This window comes from Lepus europaeus, chromosome 3 (genome assembly GCF_033115175.1).
Source record: "Lepus europaeus isolate LE1 chromosome 3, mLepTim1.pri, whole genome shotgun sequence".
Taxonomy (NCBI): domain Eukaryota; kingdom Metazoa; phylum Chordata; class Mammalia; order Lagomorpha; family Leporidae; genus Lepus; species Lepus europaeus.
In genome coordinates this window covers 85,942,022-85,963,609 of record NC_084829.1, presented here as the reverse complement: position 1 = coordinate 85,963,609, position 21,588 = coordinate 85,942,022, and the positions used below count along the sequence as shown (strand labels likewise).

The following is a 21,588-nucleotide window of genomic DNA, read 5'->3' as shown; positions in this document are numbered from 1 at the left end:
TTGACAGGTAGAGTTACAGACAGTGAGAGAGAGAGACAGAGAAAGGTCTTCTTCCGTTGGTTCACTCCCCAAATTGCCGCTATGGCCAGAGCTACGCCGATCTGAAGCCAGGAGCTGGGTGCTTCTTCCTGGTCTCCCATGCGGGTGCAGGGGCCCAAGGACCTGGGCCATCCTCCACTGCCCTCCCGGGCCACAGCAGAGAGCTGGACTGGAAGAGGAGCAACCAGGACTAGAACCCGGTGCCCATAGGGGATGCCAGCACTGCAGGCAGAGGATTAACCAAGTGTGCCATGGCACCGGCCCCAGTGCTGTCCTTTTAAACATGTGATTCCTAGGGTTGCCTTGGAAAGGGCAAGAGCAGGAATGGGTGATGTCTCAGGAGGTTTTATGGCCAGCATTGGTAGTGGTAAAGTCCACTGCTGCCCTTATCTCATTGCCAGAATCCAGTCACCCAACTAAGAGAAGCTGAGAAATGTAGTGTTTCTGTGTATTCTGGAGGAAGAAAATAAATATAATTTGGTGACCAGATAGTGTAATTTTTTTTTTTTTTTTTGACAGGCAGAGTGGACAGTGAGAGAGAGACAGAGAGAAAGGTCTTCCTTTGCCGTTGGTTCACCCTCCAATGGCCGCCGCCGCTGGCGCACTGCGCTGATCCGATGGCAGGAGCCAGGTGCCTATCCTGGTCTCCCATGGGGTGTAGGGCCCAAGTACTTGGGCCATCCCCCACTGCACTCCCTGGCCACAGCAGAGAGCTGGCCTGGAAGAGGGGCAGCCGGGACAGAACCGGCGCCCCGACCGGGACTAGAACCCGGTGTGCCGGCGCCGCAAGGCGGAGGATTAGCCTAGTGAGCCGCGGCGCCAGCCCAGATAGTGTAATTTCTAGCATGTCGATGGATAAGACCTTTTAGGAGGAGAAAGTAGAAAGAGTAGAAAATAGGGCACTGGCACTGTGGCATAGCGGGTAAAGCTGCCGCCTGTAGTGCCAGCATCCCATATGGGCGCCAGTTCAAGTCCCAGCTGCTCCACTTCTGATCCAGCTCTCAGCTATGGCCTGGGAAAGCAGTAGAAGATGGTCCAAGTCCTTGGGTCCTTGCACCCATGTGGGAAGACCCGGAGGAGGCTCCTGGCTCCTGGCTTCGGATCTGCACAACTCTGGCTGTTGTGGCCAGCTGGGGAGTGAACCAGTGGATGGAAGACCTTCCTCTCTCTCTGCCTCTCCTCTCTCTGTAACTCTCACTTTCAGATAAATAAATAAGTCTTTAAAAAAAATGAGTAGAAAATAGGCCCAAGATGGAATCTGTGGAAACCTGGCATTTGAAAGTTGAGGAAAAAAAAGAGGGAACAAAGGAATTGAGGAATAGACAGAAATTGAGGGAGATAGAACCTACAGGAGTCTGATGTTGTAGCAGGCAAGAGAGTTTTTAAGGAGGAAGTTGTCAAATATATGGAATGCTGCTAAGATGTTAAGGTATTAGTCCTTGGGCCCTGCACCCCATGGGAGACCAGGAAGAAGCACCTGGCTCCTGCCATCGGATCAGCGCGGTGCGCCGGCCGCAGCGCGCTACTGTGGCGGCCATTGGAGGGTGAACCAACGGCAAAAGGAAGACCTTTCTCTCTGTCTCTCTCTCTCACTGTCCACTCTGCCTGTAAAAAAAAAAAAAAAAAAAAAAAAAAAAAAAAAAAAAAGAGAGAGAGAAAAAGAAAAAAAAAAGAAGATGTTAAGGTATTAGAAAAGTTGATAGCAACATGAAATTTGTTGGTGGGAGATATTTTGGGAATGTGGGACCAGGAGTAGGTTGGAGTGGATTGAAAGTTTACTTGGTTGTAAGTTTTTTAGAGAGTTATATTGACTGCGAGTGTGGGTAGATGGCTCTGAGACCCATGTAAAGAGTCTAATTCTCATCTTTTGAGGTGAGGATAAAATGGCCAAAAGTTTCAGTGGTCCTTGAAGGTATCAGAAGTGACTTGAGAGGGACCTGCTTGCCCTGGGGTTTGGTAATTGGAAGAGGTAGGATAGCCTTCATTGGCCTATTTGCTAATACCAGGAGGGGGCTTTAGTCATCTCAGCAAAAACTGCTGGGGTGGAAACTAATGTTACCCAAAGACTAGGTGCTGTGGTCAGTTTGCTCGAGACTAGTGAGGATGAAAGATAGTGTACCAAATAGCAACCACCCCTGCTTATGCCAGGGTCTCTAACTCCTAGGAATGTAATGATTTCTAGGAAGACGGGTAGTGAAGAGTGGGAGTGGGGTGGGATGAAGAGAGGAGTATTCTGATTTGATTGTGGCATATTTTGAATGGGAGCATACGATTTGGCATAGTTATAGAGAAGTAGCGTTACTATATTTTTAATTTTTTGTATTTTTAACTATTTATTTATTTATTTGTTAGAGTTACAGAGAGGCAGAGGCAGAGGCAGTGGCAGAGGCAAAGAGAGAGAGAGAGAGATCTTCTATCCACTGGTTCACTCCCCAGATGACTGCAATGGTAGGAGCTGGGCTGATCAAAAGCCAGGAGCCGGGAGCTTCTTCTGGGTCTCCCATGTGGGTGCAGGGGCCCAAGGACTTAGACCATCTTCTGCTTTCCCAGACCATAGCAAAGAGCTGGATTGTAAGTGGAGCAGCTGGGTCTTGAACCGTCGCCCATATGGGATATCAGCACTGCAGGTGGCGGCTTTACCCACTATGCCACAGTGCTGGACCCTGCGTTACTATATTCTTGCCCACATGTAAGTGAATTGGAAGTGAGGAAGTAAAGATAGGAGCATGTATATTCAAGTCTTAAAAAAAAGTTCGGATATTAAGAGGAGTAAAAATGGAGCAGAAGTTGGAAAGTGATAAAGGAGAGGTTAGGGCTTGTTTCAGTGCTGATGGGAATGATCCAGAAGATAGCGAGGTGCTGAAAATGGTAGGGGTATGGGAAGATAGAAGGGTTGACTGATACTTCTTGGGAAAAAAAAAAAAAAAGATGGAAGGGAGCCCAGAGCCGAAAGGAGGGTATCGGCTTTTAAGGGAGAAAGAGGATGGGCTCAGATACAGAAAAGTTTGTAGGTTAGCTGTAAAGGTGAGGCAAGTTTCTGCCCACTGCAGGAGAGGCGTTACAGAGTAGTGGTGACATGGATGGACTTGGGTCCAGTCATTTTTCCTAACATTCACTAGTAGAGTGATACCTGGGAAGTTACTGAATCAATCTTGTCTTGGTTTCTTCATCTGTAAAATGAGGATAATAGCATTACTTATTATTATGGATTAATTATGTAAAGTATTGTAATAGTGCCTGGCATAAACATGATTTAGAGTTAGCTTTTATTATTAATGACTTAATGTTTCTTTTTTTCTTTTCTTTTCAGTGAGGTATAAGGTGAAGTCAGTTGAATGGGGTTGGGGAAGCTTGGTATATTTTAAGACTGAAGAAGCCAGGAGCCTAGAACTCAATCTGGGTCTCCCGTGTAGGTATCAGGGATCCATATATGCGAGTTGTCATCTGCTTCTCCGGGTGTACATTAGCAGGAAGCTGTAATCCTGGAAGTGGAACTGGGAACTTGAACCCAGGCACTATGATATGGGATGCGGGCCTCCTAAGTGGTGGCTTAACTGGTGTGCCAAATGCCCATCCAGAAAAAGATGGGAACATTTATTACAGAGGATAGTTAGTGGTGTGTGGTAGGATTGCCTTTGAAATTGGTAATTATTATTTATGGTGTCACCTGTCTTGTGCTGTGAGGCCTTCTCAAGGAGGCCTTACTTGCATAGGTGTGAGCACAAAGAAATTGGGAAGTTGGGTTCACTGAGATCTGGGTTTTCCTTAGGTGGGTGTGACTGATTCATGAGAGTGGAGCAAGGAGGGAGGTTAAGGATATTGACAGAAGACTGACGGTGATGCTAAGCTCTGGGGTGAGATGAGGAAAGGGAAGTCTGAAAGAGCTGATAGAAGCAGGATTGAACCTCAGAGACTATAGTGAGGAGAGATCTAATGGGATATATCTCCTTGTGTGTCATATCATTTACCATTATATTCATTGGGTGTGGTTTGTCTTTCTCCAGTGGAATGTACATGTTATGAAGCAGGATTTTTTTTCCCTGTTTTTTCTTTTCTGTAATTCCATGCACCCAAAGCAATGCTTGGTATATGGTAGGCACTTATTGATTATCTATTACATAAACTGAAGTATAATCCAGGTGAGATGATGGTGAAGGTGGTGGGAAATGCCAGATTCTGTGTTTTGAAGGTGAATCTGACAGGATTTATTAACAGATTGGATGTGGGGTGTGAGAGAAGGAGAGGAGACCAGGATAACCCCAAAGATTTTGGCCTGAGCTACTGAAAGAATGGCGTTGCCATTTGCTGAGATGGGGAAGACCATTAGAGGAATGGCTTTTAGAGTTTGAATATCAAGAGATCAGATTCGGATACCAAATTTGAGATATCCATTAGACATAAAGTAGGGAATGTATCAGGTAGGCAAGTTGATATTTGAGTCTAGAGTTAAGGGAGAGGTCTGGACTAGAGATAAATTTGTAAGTCATCAACACATTCATAGCTTTTATTTATTTATTTGAGAGGCAGAGTTACAGAGAAAGAGAGAGAGAGGAGGAGAAACAGAGAGAGAGAGAGAGGTCTTCCATCCACTGGTTCACTCCCCAAATGGCTGCAGTGGTTGGAGCAGGACTGCTCTGAAGCCAGGAGCCAGGAGCTTCTTCTGAGTCTCCCATGTGGGTGCAGGGGCCCAAGCGCTTGGGCCATCTTCTCCTTTCCCAGGTTTTAGCAGGGAGTTGGATTGGAAGGGGAACAGCTGGGACTAGAACCAGCGCCCAAATGGGATGCCAGTGCCGCAGGTGGAGGATTAGCCTACTGTGCCACAGCATCAGCCCTTTATTCGTGGCTTTTAAAGCCATATGACTAGATGAGACCCAAGAGAGAGAGCATAGATAGAAAAGGGATCTGTGGGCCAGTGCTGTGGTGTACTGGATAAAGTTGCCATATGCGGCACCAGCATCCCATCTGGGTGCTGGTTTGAGTCCTGGCTGCTCCAGTTCCAATCCAGCTCCTTGCTAATTTGCCTGGGAAAGCAGCAGAAGATGGCCCTGGTGCTGGGACCCCTGCACCCATGTGGGAGCCCTGGAAGAAGCTCCTGGTTCCTAGTTTCAGACTGGCCCATCTTTGGCTCTTTCGGCCATTTAGGGAGGGAACCAGTGGATGGAAGACATTCTCTCTCTCTCTCTCCCTCCCTCTCCTTCTCTCTCTGTAACTCTGCCTTTCAAATAAATAAATCTTAAAATGAAAAGAGATCTAAGCACTGATCCTTCAGACAAAGCACAGAGGGACCAGAGAGATAAGGAAGCACTTGTTTGTGGTGTTTTTTGTTTTTTTTTACTTTTCTTTCTTTCTTTTTGACAGGCAGAGTGGACAGGGAGAGAGAGAGAGACAGAGAGAAAGGTCTTCCTTTTTGCCGTTGGTTCACCCTCCAATGGCCGCTGCGGCCGGCACATCGTGCTGATTCAAAGCACAGAGCCAGGTGCTTCTCCTGGTCTTCCATGCAGGTGCAGGGCCCAAGGACTTGGGCCATCCTCCACTGCCTTCCCGGGCCATAGCAGAGAGCTGGCCTGGAAGGGGGGCAACCGGGATAGAATCTGGCGCCCCATCCGGGACTAGAACCCGGTGTGCCGGCGCCGCAAGGCAGAGGATTAGCCTGTTAAGCCACGGCGCCGGCCATAAGGAAGCACTTGTAAGGGAGACTGAGAAGGAGGGGTCAGAAAAACAGAAGGAAAACCAGGAGGTTGTAGTATCCCAGAAGCTAAGTGAAGAAAGGATTCAAGAACTCCCTCAGTTGTTTCTTATGTTGCTGAGAGCTTAAGTGAGGTAAGGACTGAGAAGTGACCAGTGGGTTTAGCAAAATTGAGATTATCGGTGATTTTGAATAGTTTTGTAGAAAACAAAACTTAAAAAAATTAATTTTTTTTTCCTGAAAATAGGTTAAAGCCTCTGGACAGAAATATGTTAAGACTTCATTTACATGTTATTTTAAACAGATATTCTTATTGCTGATTTTATTGTGTTTGAAAATATATATCACTCGGCTGGCGCCGCGGCTCACTAGGTAATCCTCTGCCTGTGGCACTGGTACCCCGGGGTTCTAGTCCCGGTTGGGGCGCTGGATTCTGTCCTGGTTGCTCCTCTTCCAGTCCAGCTCTCTGCTGTGGCCTGGGAAGGCAGTGGAGGATGGCCCAAGTGCTTGGTCCTTGCACCCACGTGGAAGACCAGGAGGAAGCACCTGGCTCCTGGCTTCGGATTGGTGCAGCGCTCCGGCCATAGTGGCCATTTGGGGGGTGAACCAACGGAAGGAAGACCTTTCTCTCTCTCTCTAACTCTGCCTGTCCAAGGGGGAAAATATATATATATATATATATATATATATATATATATATATCAGTCACAATAGATTGTTTAAAAATTTACATACAAGGTGATTTTTCACTATTGTGATGCAGAATAAAAGGCCAGTCTTTATTTTTTTAAAGACTTATTTACTTGAAAAAGCAGAGTTACAAAGAGGCAGAGGCAGAGAGAGAGAAAGGTCTTCATCTTCTGGTTCATTCACCAAATGGCTACAATGGCCTGAGCTGGGCTGATCCAAAGCCAAGAGCCAGGAGCTCCTTCTGGGTCTTCCACGTGGCTGCAGCTGCCCAACGACAAGGGCCTTCTATTGCTTTCCCAGGCCATACCAAAGAGCTGGATAGGAAGTGGAGGCAGCTGGGCCTTTTTTTTTTTTTTGACAGGTAGAGTTAGACAGCGAGAGAGAGAGAGAGAGACAGAGAGAAAGGTCTTCTTTCTGTTGGTTCACCCACCAAAGTTCTGAAGCCAGGAGCCAGGTGCTTCCTCCTGGTTTCCCATGTGGGTGCAGGGACCCAAGGACTTGGGCCATCCTCCACTGCCCTCCTGGGCCACAGCAGAGAGCTGGACTGGAAGAGGAGCAACCAGGACTAGAACCCAGTGCCCATATGGGATGGCGGTGCCGCAGGCGGAGGGTTAACCAAGTGAGCCATGGCGTCGGCCCCATGACAATTGGGTCTTGAACCATCGTCCATATGGGATGCCGGCACTACAGGCAGCACTGTGCCACTTCAAAGGCCAGTCTGTTTTGCTGAAATTCTGGTTGTTTGGAGAGTGAGTTTGGTTTTCATCCTCAGCATGATAGCATATCCTAGTGTGATCTTTGCCCTGAGATGTAGGATAAGGTCTGTAAGATGGAGAAAATTCCAGTATTAATGTTAAAAACCATATAATCAGGAATAGTAAATAGTTAATTTACTTCATCATAGGGGTAGGCACTGTGGTGTAATGGCTAAGGCCGCCTTCAATACTTGCATCCTGTATGGGAGCTGTTTCGTATCCTGGCTGTTCTACTATAAGCAATGACTTAACCTGCTGTACTACAACACATGTTCCAAGTCCATAAATTTTTACTGTTGTGGTTTAGAACTTAGAGTGTTTGTGAAAGTTTCATTTTCTGATAATTTTTCTTTTGTTATGTTTGATTGTTAAGGTCTAGACTTTATTTTGTCCTTAAAAGTTCCAAGGTGTACCTTTTTTTTTTTTTAAAAGCTTTTATTTAATGAATGCAAATTTCATAGGTACAACTTTAGGAATATAGTGGTTCTTCCCTTTATACCCACCTTACCACCCCGACTCTTGTCCCACCTCCTACTCCCTCTCTCATCCCACCTCCTACTTCTTCTCCCATCCCATTCTTCATGAAGATTCATTTTTAATTGTGTATACAGAAGACCAACTCTATACTAAGTAAAGATTTCAGTATTTTATCCCCACCCCCCCCATACAACGTATAAAGTACTGTTTGAGAACAAGTTTTGCAGTTAATTCTCATAGTACAACTCATTATGGACAGAGTTCCTCCATGGGGAGTAAGTGCACAGTGACTTCTGTTGTTAATTTAATAGTTAGCACTCTTATTTATGTAGTCAGTGATCACCCAAGACTCTTGCCATGAGCTGCTAAAGGTATGGAAGCCTTTTGTGACCACAAACTCCGTCAGTATTTAGACAAGGCCATAAGCAAAGTGGAAGTTCTCTCCTCCAAGGTGTACTTTTTTTTTTTATAGAAAGCTTTTATTTAATAAATATAAATTTCATAAGTATGACTCTTGGATTATAGTGGTTCTTCCCCCCCATACCCTCCCTCCCATCCCCAAACCGTCCCACCTCCTACTCCCTCTCCCATCCCATTCTTCATTAAGATTCATTTTAAATTATCTTTATATACAGAAGATCAACAGATTTCAACAGTTTGCACTCACACAGACATACAAAATATAAAGTACTGTTTAAAGACTAAATTTACTGTTAATTCTCATAGTACAACACATTAAGTACAGAGGTCCTACATGGAGAGCAAGTACATAGTGATTCCTGTTGTTGATTTAACAATTGACACTCTTATTTGTGACATCAGTGATCACCCGAGGCTCTTGTCATGAGCTGCCAAGGCTATGGAAGCCTGTTGAGTCCACAGACTCTGACATTATTTAGACAGGGCTGTAATCAAAATGGAAGTTCTTATCTCCCTTCAAAGAAAGGTACCTCCTTCATTTATGGTCCCTTCTTTCCACCAAGATCTCATTCACAGAGATCTTTCATGTAGGTCGTTTTTTTGCCACAGTGTCTTGGCTTTCCATGCCTGAAATGCTCTTATGGGCTTTTTTAGGCAGATCCAAATGCCTTAAGGGCTGATTCTGAGGCCAGAGTGCTGTTTAGGGCATTTGTCATTCTATGAGTCTGCTGTGTGTCCTGCTTCCCATGTTGGACCATTCTCTCCTTTTTAATTCTATCAATTATTATTAGCAGACATTTGGTCTTATTTATGTGATCCCTTTGACACTTAATTCTATATGATCAGTTATGAACAGTTATGAACTTAAACTGATCACTTTAACAATAAGATGGCATTGGTACCTGCCAACTTAATGGGATTTGGAGTCCCATGGCAAGTTTTTAGCTTTACCCTTAGGTTTAAGTCTGAGGGAACGTGTGCTGAACTGTACATCTCCTCCCTCTCTTATTCCCACTCTTATTTTTAAAAGGGATCAATTTTTAATTGGATTTAAACACCTAAGAATAATTCTCTATTAAATAATTCAACCAGTGATAGTAAGTAGAAAAAGAAAATACTAAAAATAATAAAATAGTAAGCCATTTCTCAACAGGACAAGGGCTGATCAAGTCATTGCTTCTCATAGTGTCAGTTTCACTTCTACAGATTTCCTTTTGGGTGTTCAGTTAGTTGTCACAGATCAGGGAGAACATATGATATTTGCCCCTTTGGGACTGGCTTATTTCACTTGGTGTGATGTTTTCCAGACTCCTCTATTTTGCTGCAAATGACCGGATTTCATTTTTTTTTTTTTTTAACCTCTGTGTAGTATTTCATAGAGTACATGTCCCATAATTTCTTTATCCAGTCTTCTGTTGATGGGCATTTAGGTTGATTCCATGTCTTAGCTATTGTGAATTGTGCTGAAATAAACATGGAGGTGCAGATAGCTCTTTTATATGCCAATTTAATTTCCCTTGGGTAAATTCTGCGGAGTGGTATGGCTGGGTCGTATGGTAGGGCTATATTCAGAATTTTGAGGTATCTCCAAACTGTCTTCCATAATGGCTTTACCAGTTTGCATTCCCACCAACAGTGGATTAGTGTGCCTTTTACCCCACATCCTCGCTAGCATCTGTTGTTTGTTGTTCTGTATGAAAGCTAGGGTGAGGTGAAACCTCATTGTGGTTTTGATTTGCATTTCCCTGATGGCTAGTGATCCTGAACAATTTTTCATGTGTCCGTTGACCACTTGGATTTCCTCTTTTGAAAAACGCCTCTTTAAGTCCTCCAAGGTGTACTTTTAAAAAGCTTATGTATTAGCTTTTCATTACTATAATGAAATAACTGAGGCAGGGTACTTTATAAAGAAGAGTTTATTTTGGCTCCAGTTGTGGAGATTTACCGTGTAACATGAGGTGGGCCCCATGGGTACAGTCTGTGGTGATGGTTATCTTGCTGGCAGAATCCTGAGGTGGCATGGAGTACCTCAGGGCAAGAGACAGGAAGTATGCATGTCTATATCTCTGTGTGGCCCTTCTCCAGGTTTCAGTCATGGGCCCCACCCAACAACTTAATCCAAGCCACCACCAACAGGCAGCATGACTAGATTATGTTTTCTGCTCTTTCATTGCCATTAATGTAATACTTTGGGGACTAAAGTGACTTGGTTGGGAAGATATTCAAATCATAACAGTTTAGTTTCCATTGAGAGTACTTCATGAAAAGTTGCATTTATAGATTATTTTTTTGTTTAAAATATAGTATAGTAAGAAAGTGGTTTTATAAACTGCTAATTGTAGGGCTTTAACTTGGAACATTTTCTTTACTAAAAATTACTACCTATCTTAATGTTGTTTAGGAAGATTCTTACCTCTGAAGACAATGTTAGGACCAAGATATGATAGTCAAGTTGCTGAAGAAAATCGATTCCATCCGAGTATGCTCTCAAATTATCTAAAGAGTCTAAAGGTAAGAATCAAAAACTTGATTTAATATACATTTTCTTCTTTTGTTCTTTAGGCACCTTTAAGAAAACCTTTTTCATTTTGATATAATTAATACACTCAGAAGTTGCAAAATTTGTACAAAGAATACTTCCCCTAGCTTCTCCCAGTGGTGACATTTTATATGATTGAGGCACAGTATGAAAAGCAGGAAAATCAGCATTTGCATAGTATTGTCAACTAGACTTTATTTAGGTGTTTATTTAGGTATCTGTGTACGTGCAGTCCTGTACAGGTAGATCCCATGTGTAAATTTCTGCTGTGATTACAAACCTTCTATGCTTCCACAAAGGAACACTGTCAAGCTACCACTTGTAGTCAGACTCTTTTCCTGCTACCCTGGCTGCTGCTAATTTATTTTCATCACGTACTTTTGTCCCTGTGAGAATGTTGTATAAATGGAATAGAATAGGATGTGACCTTTTGGGAATCCCCACCCCCCTGCATAATGGGCTTGAGAGCTATTGAGGTTGTTCCATGTATCAACTAAAAGTTTGGTTCTTTTGTTGCTGAGTAGTATTAAGTTGCTTGCATGTACTGCTTCTCTTGCTGAAGGACATTTGGGTTTTCCCAGTTGTGGGGTAATAAAGGTGCTGTGAACATTCCTGTTTGGTGTTCTGTGTGAATGGAAGTATTCCTTTGTCTGGGATCAGCGCCCTCTGATGTATATGATTGTTGGTCATAGGATAAGTGCATGTTTAGTTTTACAAGAAATTGCCAAACTCTCTTCTAGACTGCTTTCCCATTTTATGTACCTATCAGGTAGCTTTTTAAGAGTAAACGAACCTTTGTGTGTGTGTGTGTTTTTAAATATTATTCTATCATAATACCAGTTGTGTTAGTTTCCTAGGACTGCTGTGAAAAAGTACTACAGACTGGGTAGCTTACAAGAGCAGATATTTAGTCTGTCACTTTTGGAAGCCAGCAGTTTGAAATCAAAGTGATTTGTGGAGGCTCAGAGTCAGACTGTGCCATCCTTGGTGCTCTTTTTTTTTTTTTTAATATAAGATTTATTTACTTATTTGAATGGTGGAGTCACAGAGGGGCAGAGGCAGAGACAGGGAGAGAGACCTTCCATCCACTGGTTCACTTGTCAAATGGCCACAATGGCCAGAGGCAGGCCTATCTGAAGCCAGGAGCCAGGAGCTTCCTCCCGGTCTCCCAAGTGGGTTCAGGGGCCCAAGGACTTGGGCCATCTTTCACTGCTTTCCCAGCCATAGCAGAGAACTGGATTGGAAGTGGAGCAGCCAGCAGCTTTACCCGCTACAACACAGTGCCGGCCCCTTTGCTCTTTGTTTTGTAGCTTCATCATTCTAGTCTCTGCTTCCATGGTCAGTCACATGATATTTTCCCTGTGTGTCTCCATCTTCACATTTTCTTCTTGTGAGGAACACCAGTCATTTGATTAGAGCCCACCGTAATCCAGCAAGAATTAACTTGATTACATCTGCAAAGACCTTATTACCCTATTTCCAGATAAGGTCACGTTTACAGGTTCTTTGGGATTTGAACACATCTTCTTACAGGACGGAAGTCAACTCACAATACCAATCATCATTACTGGTTTATTTACTACTGGTAGTCTGTTATTGTATGCTGTATTAGCATATTGAGTGAACACTAGTTCCCATTATGTGCAAGGCTTATATCATGAGATTGAAAAGTAATAACCACTTAGATTTTGAAAACCTATTATTCATTCCTTTTCTTGGTGAGCCTCCAGTCATTTGTTTATATCTTATAGCTCATAAACTGTTATCATATTGAAAATCATAGCTAACATTTGTAGAGTGTTGAAAACATTCTTGGCAGTGTGCTAAGTAAGAACTTGGACTTGGAAGCCAGGTATTGTGAATTTGATTCCCAGTTTGTCACTTAAAAATTTGCGTTTTCATGTTTGTTTCCTCATCTTACAAAATTAAACAACCGAGTACATGTAAAGTATGTAGAACAGTGCTTGGCAAAGACTAGGGATGCTCCAAGTCTTTAGGATCTCATGACAGCTCCGAGGTAGAAACTAGCATTATCCTTACACAAGAACTTCAAAAAGCTCGTGAAAAATGGAATTAAAAGATAAATTTTATTTTGGTGCAGAGGTTTTCAAAATGCAATCGTAGTTTTTTCAGAATACACATTTTTTTTTTTTCATGAACTTTTTGGAGACTCCTACTATTTTAGAAGTATACATTTTTGTCTGTTTTGCCATATGTGAAGTTTAAATGTTTTGGTCATAATTTCCCCCTTAGCAGTGGATTCTAATCATTATTTAAGCTAATCCAACATTAGGAAGTCAATAAAACCAATAAAAAGGAGAGAAAAAGAATGATTTAACAGTACAGATTGTTTCTCTCACTATTCTTGCCAGAGAGCATATGCGTCAGAATGAGGTGGAAGATGTGTGAATTAGCTGTTCCTTTGTCTGAGCTTAGTTCACTCATGCATTGCTTAGTGAGACTGTCTTGCCAGGTTGAATGTGATTCTATTTTTCTAAAGATTCTTCACACCACATGGCCCCTGAACACAATCCAACCATTGCAGTTAGTGTTCAACAGAAGGAATAATGATTTTTGTTTCAACCCAGAAAGAAAAACTATCTGTGATGGATTTATTGTGAGATGGGAGTAAGTCTCCAAAGAGATACACAGTGTATGACTATGTGTATTGTTTTCTGTTGGTTATTTAAGGAATTTACAATGGAATTTTAACTTTACCTACTTTTGCCCCTTTGTATTTATTTTAGAATTTAACTGCCTAAGATATGAGTCTACCTTAATGATCTTTTTTATTGTCATTTAAAATTATTTTCATTTAAAAATTATTTGAGAGGCAGAGAGACAAAGACAGATAGACTGATAGAGCTCTTACCTTCTGGTTCATTCCCCAAATGCTTGTAGAGGCCAGGAATGAGTCAGGCTGAAGCTGGGAACCAGGAAACTAATTCAGGTCTCTACATAGCAGGCAGAGACCCTTGAGCCATCACCGGCTGCCTCCCAGGATGCATGCCAGGAGGAAGCTGGAATTGAGAGCAGAGCTGGGACTTGACCCCAGGCATTTTCAAATGGAACATAGGTGTCCCAGTTGTCATCTTAACTGCTCTACCAAATGGTGCTGCAATTTTATTTTTATATTTTTAGAAAATTACTTACTTGAGAGATAGAGATTCAGAAAGAGAGAGAGAGAGAGCGAGCGAGCTAGCTAGCTCATCTGTTGGTTTACTTTCCAAGTATCTTCAGTGATAAGTGCTGAGATGGGGCTGGAGCCTGGAGCTAGGAAGTCTTAGGCTCCCATGTTGGTGGCAGGAACCCAAACACTTGAATCATCACCATTGTATTCCGTAGTCTGCATTGGCAGGAAGCTGGAGTCAGGAGCTAGAGCCAGGAGTTGAACCTGGCTACTGTGATATGGGAAGCAGGCATCTCAGTTGCTAGCTAAATGTCTACTCTCATTTTTATTTTTTAATTTCAAAATTAATAATAGTTCCACATGTTAGATCTTCAAAAGTCTTCTTTTGCCCTCTAGCTGCCTAGTCCCTAACCACATCCCTCATGGGTTTCACTATTTCTAGATTTTTTTAGTTATTCAATTATTTTCTCCTCTTTATATTCAAGTTAGCATATTATATATGTTGATCTGAAACTTACCTTTTTTTAAAAGATTGATTTATTTATTTGAAAGGCAGTTACAGAGAAAGAGGGAGAGACGCACAGAGAGAGGTCTTTCATTCACTGTTTCACTCCCCAAATGGCTACAACTGCTGGAGCTGGGCTGATCTGAAGCCAGGAGCCAGGAACTTCTTCCACGCCTCTCACGTGGGTGCAGGGGACCAAGGACTTGGGCTGTCTTCTGCTACTTTTCCAGGCATATTAGCAGGAAGCTGGATCAAAAGTGGAGCACCTGGGACTCAACTCAAATTGGCACCCATATGGGATTCTGGCACTGTAAGCGGAGCCTTAATCTACTATGCTGTGGTGCTGGCCCCTGAACCTTACTTTTTTAAAAAATGAGATTTTTTATTTTTTTATTTTTGACAGGCAGAGTGGACAGTGAGAGAGAGACAGAGAGAAAGGTCTTCCTTTTGCCGTTGGTTCACCCTCCAATGGCCGCTGCGGTAGGCGCTCTGTGGCCGGCGCACCTCGCTGTTCCGATGGCAGGAGCCAGGTGCTTCTCCTGGTCTCCCATGGGGTGCAGGGCCCAAGGACTTGGGCCATCCTCCACTGCACTCCCTGGCCACAGCACAGAGCTGGCCTGGAAGAGGGGCAACCGGGACAGGATCGGTGCCCCGACTGGGACTAGAACCCAGTGTGCCGGTGCCGCAAGGCGGAGGATTAGCCTAGTGAGCTGCGGCGCCGGCCAAAAAATGAGATTTTTAAAAATTTATTTGAAGGGCAGAGGAATAGAGGAGAGACACAGAGAAATACACACACACACACACACATCTTCCATCCGTTAGTTCAATCCCCAAATAGCCACAACAGCTATTGGCTGGGCGTGGCCAAAACCAGGAGTTGGGGAAGTCCATCCTGGTCTGTCAAATGGACAGCAGGGGCCAAGTACTTAGGCTATCTTCTGTTGCCTTCCCAGGCCCATTAGTAGGAAGCTGGATTGGAAGCAGAGCAGCTGGGACTTGAATTGGCATTCTGATAGGGGATGCTGGTGTGGCTAGTGGTAGCTTATCCTACTGTGCTGCAGCATCTTAGCCCCTGCCCCTGAACCTTAGTTTTTAAACTTAATAGTATATTCTGAAGATTTTCAAATATTAATACATAGTGAACTTTCTTTTATTTATTTATTTATTTAAAAAAATTTTTTTTTGACAGGCAGAGTGGACAGTGAGAGAGAGAGAGACAGAGAGAAAGGTCTTCCTTTTCCATTGGTTCACCCCCCAGTAGCTGCTAAGGCCGGCGTGCTGCACTGATCCGAAGCCAGGAGCCAAGTGCTTCTCCTGGTCTCCCAAGTGGGTGCAGGGCCCAAGCACTTGGGCCATCCTCCACTGCCTTCCCGGGCCACAGCAGAGAGCTGGACTGGAAGAGAAGCAACCGGGACAGAATCCGGCACCCTGACTGGGACTAGAACTCGGAGTGCCGGCGCCGCAGGCGGAGGATTAACCAAGTGAGCCGTGGCGCCGGCTGAACTTTATTTTTTAAAAGTAGTTTCATAGTATTAGCATGTGTACCATGATTTATTTATTTAGTCTCTTACTGATTGACCTGGGTGGTTCCTTTTGTGCTGGCATTTTATTTACTGACAGTCTCATTTTTACTGTGTCTTCATTGCATATTGTCCTCTGCATTGCTTCAGCTTTACTGTAGTCTGCTGTCTGTAGAAAGCTTATAAGCCCACCAATTGAGGATGAAATCTAAATTAAAGGAAATACATTTTTATTGGCGTTTTCTGAAATCTGCCATCTCATGTCTGCTTCTCTATTCTTCCTTCCCACATAGCTTCTGCAGTATTCTTAAGTCTTTCTGGAAAGGGGTCGGTGCTGTGGCATACCGGCAATGGAAGAACCTAGACATTTTTATCTATGTGTAGATTTTATGTGCCCCATTACCCAGTTTTTGTAGGATATCCAGGAAGAGAAGAGGGAGATTGCTATCTTATCTTACCATCTTCATTTTTAACCCTTTCAAAGAATATAACTTTAGGCATCAGTGTATTTTCAGAAAATAGAAGGGTTTTTAATAGGATACACAGGGATCTATTGATATGCCCATCTGTCCATCCATCCATACATACATACTAGGCAGGGATGGTAAACATCTGACTCACAGGCTGTGTACGGCTTGTGAAATAATTTGGTCTGGCCTTGCCGAGACTCGAAATTCAATGAATCTATAGCAGGCTAATCTTTAAAAAAATTATTTATTTGAACGGTAGAGAGAGATATCTTTCCACTGGTTCAAAAGAGAGAAAAATATTTTTTTAAAAGATTTATTTATTTGAAAGAGTTATAGAGAGGCAGAGACACAGAGAGAGAGAGAGAGAGAGATCTTCCATCTGCTGGTTTACTCCCCAAATGGCTGCAATGGCTGAAACTGGGCCTTTCTGAAACCAGGAGCCAGGAGCTTCTTCTGGGTCTCCCTTGTTGGTGTAGGGACCCAAGGACTTGGACTATCTTCTGCAGCTTTCCTAGGAGCATCAACAGGGAGCTGGATTGGAAGCAGAGTAGCTGGGACTTGAGCCAGAACCCATGTGGGATGCTGACCCTGCAGGCAGTAGCTTTACCTGGTATGCTACAGTGCTAGCCCCGAGAGAATCTTTGATCCACTGGTTCACTCCCTAAATGGCTGCAATGGCCTGTACTGGGCCTGGCCGAAGCTAGGAGCTTTTTCCAGCTTTCCCATATGGGTGCAGGGTCCTAAGTAATTGGGCTGTCTGCTGCTGCTTTTCCCAGGCATGTTATCAGGGAGCTGCATTGGCAGTAGAGCAGCTGGGACTAGAACTGGTGCCCATATGGGTTGCTGGCACTGCAGGCAGAGGCTTAACCTTCTGTGCCACAGTGCTGGCCTCAGCAAGCTGATTTTTTAAGTTGATAATTCTGTATGGCCCATGAATGAGGTTATAAATATCCAAATGACCCTTGGTTTAGAAAAAGTTTCCCCACCACTGGATGGCATAAACGGCTTGTCTCATTGGGAAATTTTTTAATTTTCATTTTATTTGAAAGGAGTTGAGGAGAGATGTTTCATCCGCTGGTTTACTCCCCAGTGCCCACAACAGCCAAGGTTAAGCCAGGCTGAATCCAAGAGCTGGGAACTCATTTTATGTCTCCCATGTCAGTGGCAGGGACCCAGGTACTTGAGCCATCATCGGCTGATTCCCAGGGTTCACAAATCGCAGGTAGCTGTATCGGAAATGGAAGTAGAGGAGCCAGGACTCGGACCAGGTGCTCTGAAATAGGATGTGGTGTCCCAATTGTGTCTTTTTTTTTTTTTTTTTTTTGACAGACAGAGTGGACAGTGAGAGAGACAGAGAGAGAAAGGTCTTCCTTTGCCGTTGGTTCACCCTCCATTGGCCGCCGCGGCTGGCGCGCTGCGGTCAGCACACCGCTCTGATCCAAAGGCAGGAGCCAGGTGCTTCTCCTGGTCTCCCATGGGGTGCAGGGCCCAAGCACTTGGGCCATCCTCCACTGCGCTCCCTGGCCACAGCAGAGAGCTGGCCTGGAAGAGGGGCAACCGGGACAGAATCTGGTGCCCCGACCGGGACTCAAACCAGATGTGCCGGCGCTGCAAGGCGGAGGATTAGCCTATTGAGCTACGGCGCCGGCCCCAGTTGTATCTTAACTGCCATGCTGAAATCCTGCCTCCAGCTCTTTTATCTTTTAGGCCTCAGTTGTAGGATATAGTATGGTATAGTTAACAGATATTCATTGGTGGTGACTACTTGGAATGCAGGGAGCAATGGACGTATGGAGCTTGAGTTGTGGTGTGTTTCAGATAGATGCCATCCCTGTTCTAGATTCTTATCTAATAAATCAAAGGTGCAGAAATATATATATATATTATATATATATATATATATATATATATAAAACTACAATAGTGTTTTCTGGGTAGATTTTTATGATGTTGGAAATGGGATCTGTTTTGCTTATGTTCTTGTTCCTTCATTAGTTTGTGGATTAGTTTATTTCATTGAATGCTTGCTAAGTTCTAGAGTCGTGAATAAGACTTGGTAATTGTTAACAACAGAGTGAGCATAAAATCTCCCTTAATACAGGTACCTGAACTCTAGTGTCTTTAGTCAACTTATTTTGGAACAAATTCAGTTGCTAGTAATTCTGCCCTTCTTTCTTTTTATTTTAAGGTTAAAATGGGCTTGTTGGTAGACCTGACAAATACTTCAAGGTTTTATGATAGAAATGACATAGAAAAAGAAGGAATCAAATATATAAAACTTCAGTGTAAAGGGTAAGTTATGTGTTAAGATTGTTTAATACCAAAGCTTTTCATTGATATTTTAATCACTTATTAAAATTTTTCCCTCCATATTACTAGACATGGTGAGTGCCCTACAACTGAGGTTACTAATACATTTATTCGTCTGTGTGAGCGGTTTAATGACAGAAATCCACCTGAACTTATCGGTATGTTTTATTTTAACCATTATTGAATATTTTATTTTACAGTTTTGTAAGTGACTTGATATTGAAACTTTTTTTCTGCTTTTTAATTCCTGAGTAGTGTTTATTGAATTAAGAATCTAAATTTTGTGATTTACAATAAATGTATTTCCATAACTTTTACATTTTTCAAAATAATGTCTTAATTGTCCCTCTTCAGGTATACTGTTCAAAACTTCTACCTGAAATACCATACTTATGAAAATTATGAAAAAAAATACAAACTTTTTTCATAATTTTGCATTTAAAAATATATGTAGTACTCTAAAACTTTTTTCGTTCAGTATGATATTTCTGAGACTGATCTATGATGTATGTTAATTATAGCTCATTTTTGCTGGTGTATAGTGTCTTATCATATGAATATCCATTCTCCTGGTGATGGACCGTTCCTTCAGCAAATATTTATGGATTGCTCTCCTACGTTAGGCACAACCTTTTAGAACACCCATCCCCGCGAAAGTCCTTGTTTTTGTGGAGTTTGTATTGTAATGTGGGCCTGGAGCATGGAGAGGGGCAGGAATAAACAGTAATTATAGTAGGTAAAATTTCCTAAATTGACATTTGAATTATTTTCAGTTCTTTTGCTATTATAAATAATACTGCTAGGAATGGTCCTCTAAAATTTTTAAGATTTGATTTTAACTTTGATTCTTTGTTCTTTCTGTCCTTTATGTTGGCATATGATTTATTAAGGGTTTACTTATTCATTTATTTATTTGAAAGGCAGAGAGGAAGAGAGAGAAAGACTTTCTGTGTGCTGGTTCACTACCCAATGGCCACAATGGCTGGGTCTGGGTTGGGTTGAATCTAAGAGTATGGAACTCCATCCTGGTCTCCCACATGGGTGGCAAGACCCTAGTACATGGGCCATTTTCCTTTGCCTTCCCAGGCACCTTAGCAGCTAGCTGGGTCGGGAGTGGAGCAGCCAAGACTGAAACCTTCAATCCAGTGTGGCATGCTAGTGTTGCAAGTGTCAGCTTAATCTGCTGAGCTGCCTTGCTGGCCCCAACATACGGTTTAAGTTGAGAATCCAATTTAAATGTTTTCTGTGTAACCAGTCATTTGTTTTATCATAGTTGATTGAATTATTCTTTTTGTTCTATTGGCTAGGTTAAATAAATTAACTTATTACATACACTGTTGAAAAGTTTTCCAATTCATTTATCTTTTATTAGTTTTTTGTAATATTTAAATACCTTTTTTCTGTCTAATATATATATTTTTGATTTCTTGTGTTTTGATTTTAAGGAGCTAATGTTTTTTGCCATTCAGAGAAGTAACTGAAAAATTACTAATAGTAGTAAGAATGTTCAGGGTGTAGGTGAAGTTACTTCAAAAATTTGTGGGGAAAATGGCATTAAAAGAGAAGTATTGGGCCGGCACTGAGGCATAGCAAGTAAAGCCACCACTACCTGTAACACTGGCATCCAATACTGGTATAAGTTTGATTTCTGGCTGCTTCACTTCCTATCCAGCTTCCTGCTAACACACTTGGGAGAGCAGCAGAAGATGGCCCATGTACTTGGGCCTCTGTGCCCATGTGGGATGTGGATTAAAGTTCCTGGCTCCTGGCTTCAGCCTGGCCCAGCCCTGGCTGTTGTAGCCATTTGGGGAGTGAACCAGCAGATAGAATCTCTCTCTCTCTGTCTCTCCTCTTCTCACTGTAACTCTGCCTTTCAAAGAAAAAAAAATCTTTAAAAACAGATTAGTAAAAGATAAGTATTTGGTGCCCATGAAAATTTTTTTTTCATTTATTTTATTTATTTGAAAGTCAGTTACACAGAGAGATGGCGAGACAAAGGGGTCTTCCATCTGCTGGTTCACTCCCTAAATGACCACAACAGCCAGGAGGACTAGGCAGGCTGAAGCCGGAAGCCTAGAACTGCATCTGGGTCTCCTATGGGTGCAGGTGCCAAAGCACTTGGGCCATCTTTTGTTGCTTTCCCAGGTGCATTAGCAGGGAGCTGGATTGGAAGTGTAACAACCTGGACTTGAACCAGTGCTCATATAGAATACCAGCGTTGCAGGGGGCAGCTTTACCTGCAACGTTAGTGCTGGCCCCTGCACAGAGATTTTGAAATCCATGCACAGTTTTCTTCAGAATACGTATTTCCATTAACTTTTTGAAGACCACCCCCCCCCCATATATGTACATTTCAAATTTTTTTTTTTTTCAGCAAAATAAACTCTATGAATTTTTTAGGTACCCTTAAGTTTGGACACAATATAAATGTGGAAACATCAGCAACTTTCCTGCAAACAAGCAATAACTACTTGGAAAATATTTTTGGAGAATGGTCTTACTAGTCTTAAAATGTTAGCTAACAGTTATTGAACATTTTTTCCCTGCTAGTTTGTCTCCATGTAAACTCTTTCCCATACGTACATTGTCTCATAACAATCCTACTAGGTAGATATTATAATAAGAATTTGAGGCTTGGGGAGAGTAAGTGACTTGCTCAAGGTCATTCACACAGCTAATAAGGGCTAGAGCTTGGAGTAAAATCCTAAGCAGTATCTACTAAATGAAGAACAAGACTCCAGGGAATAAAGTTACTAAGAAATGTAGGTGTTCTTTATGAAGGAAGTATATTTAAAGATTAAAATAAAGAGTGGAAGAAATTACTGATTGTCACAGTGATTCCAAATTTTTAATGTAATTCCAAGCATAATCCTGGTGAGTCTTTAGCAGAATTACTGTAAAGTTAATATGTTTGTCTTCTGTAAACCAATAAACACTTATTGAGTACAGAAAAAAAATCTTTTGACAAATAAAACAAAATTTGAGCAAGAAAAATAGGAAAAGCAAAAATAATGAGAGGCTTTTTCTTATCAGTTATTAAAGTGTGG

The 21,588-nt window shown here is 42.5% G+C and overlaps 1 protein-coding gene across 1 annotated transcript in view; it reads left to right on the top strand.

Annotated features, from left to right (window-relative positions):
* The window catches only part of RNGTT (RNA guanylyltransferase and 5'-phosphatase), a 327,349-nt gene that overhangs the window by 8,675 nt on the left and 297,086 nt on the right, over positions 1-21,588 (top strand). Inside the window, exons 2-4 of the mRNA XM_062186494.1 lie at positions 10,469-10,578; positions 18,420-18,523; positions 18,611-18,699. Of these exons, the coding sequence (XP_062042478.1) occupies positions 10,469-10,578; positions 18,420-18,523; positions 18,611-18,699 (303 nt within the window). The remainder of the gene's footprint in view (positions 1-10,468; positions 10,579-18,419; positions 18,524-18,610; positions 18,700-21,588) is intronic.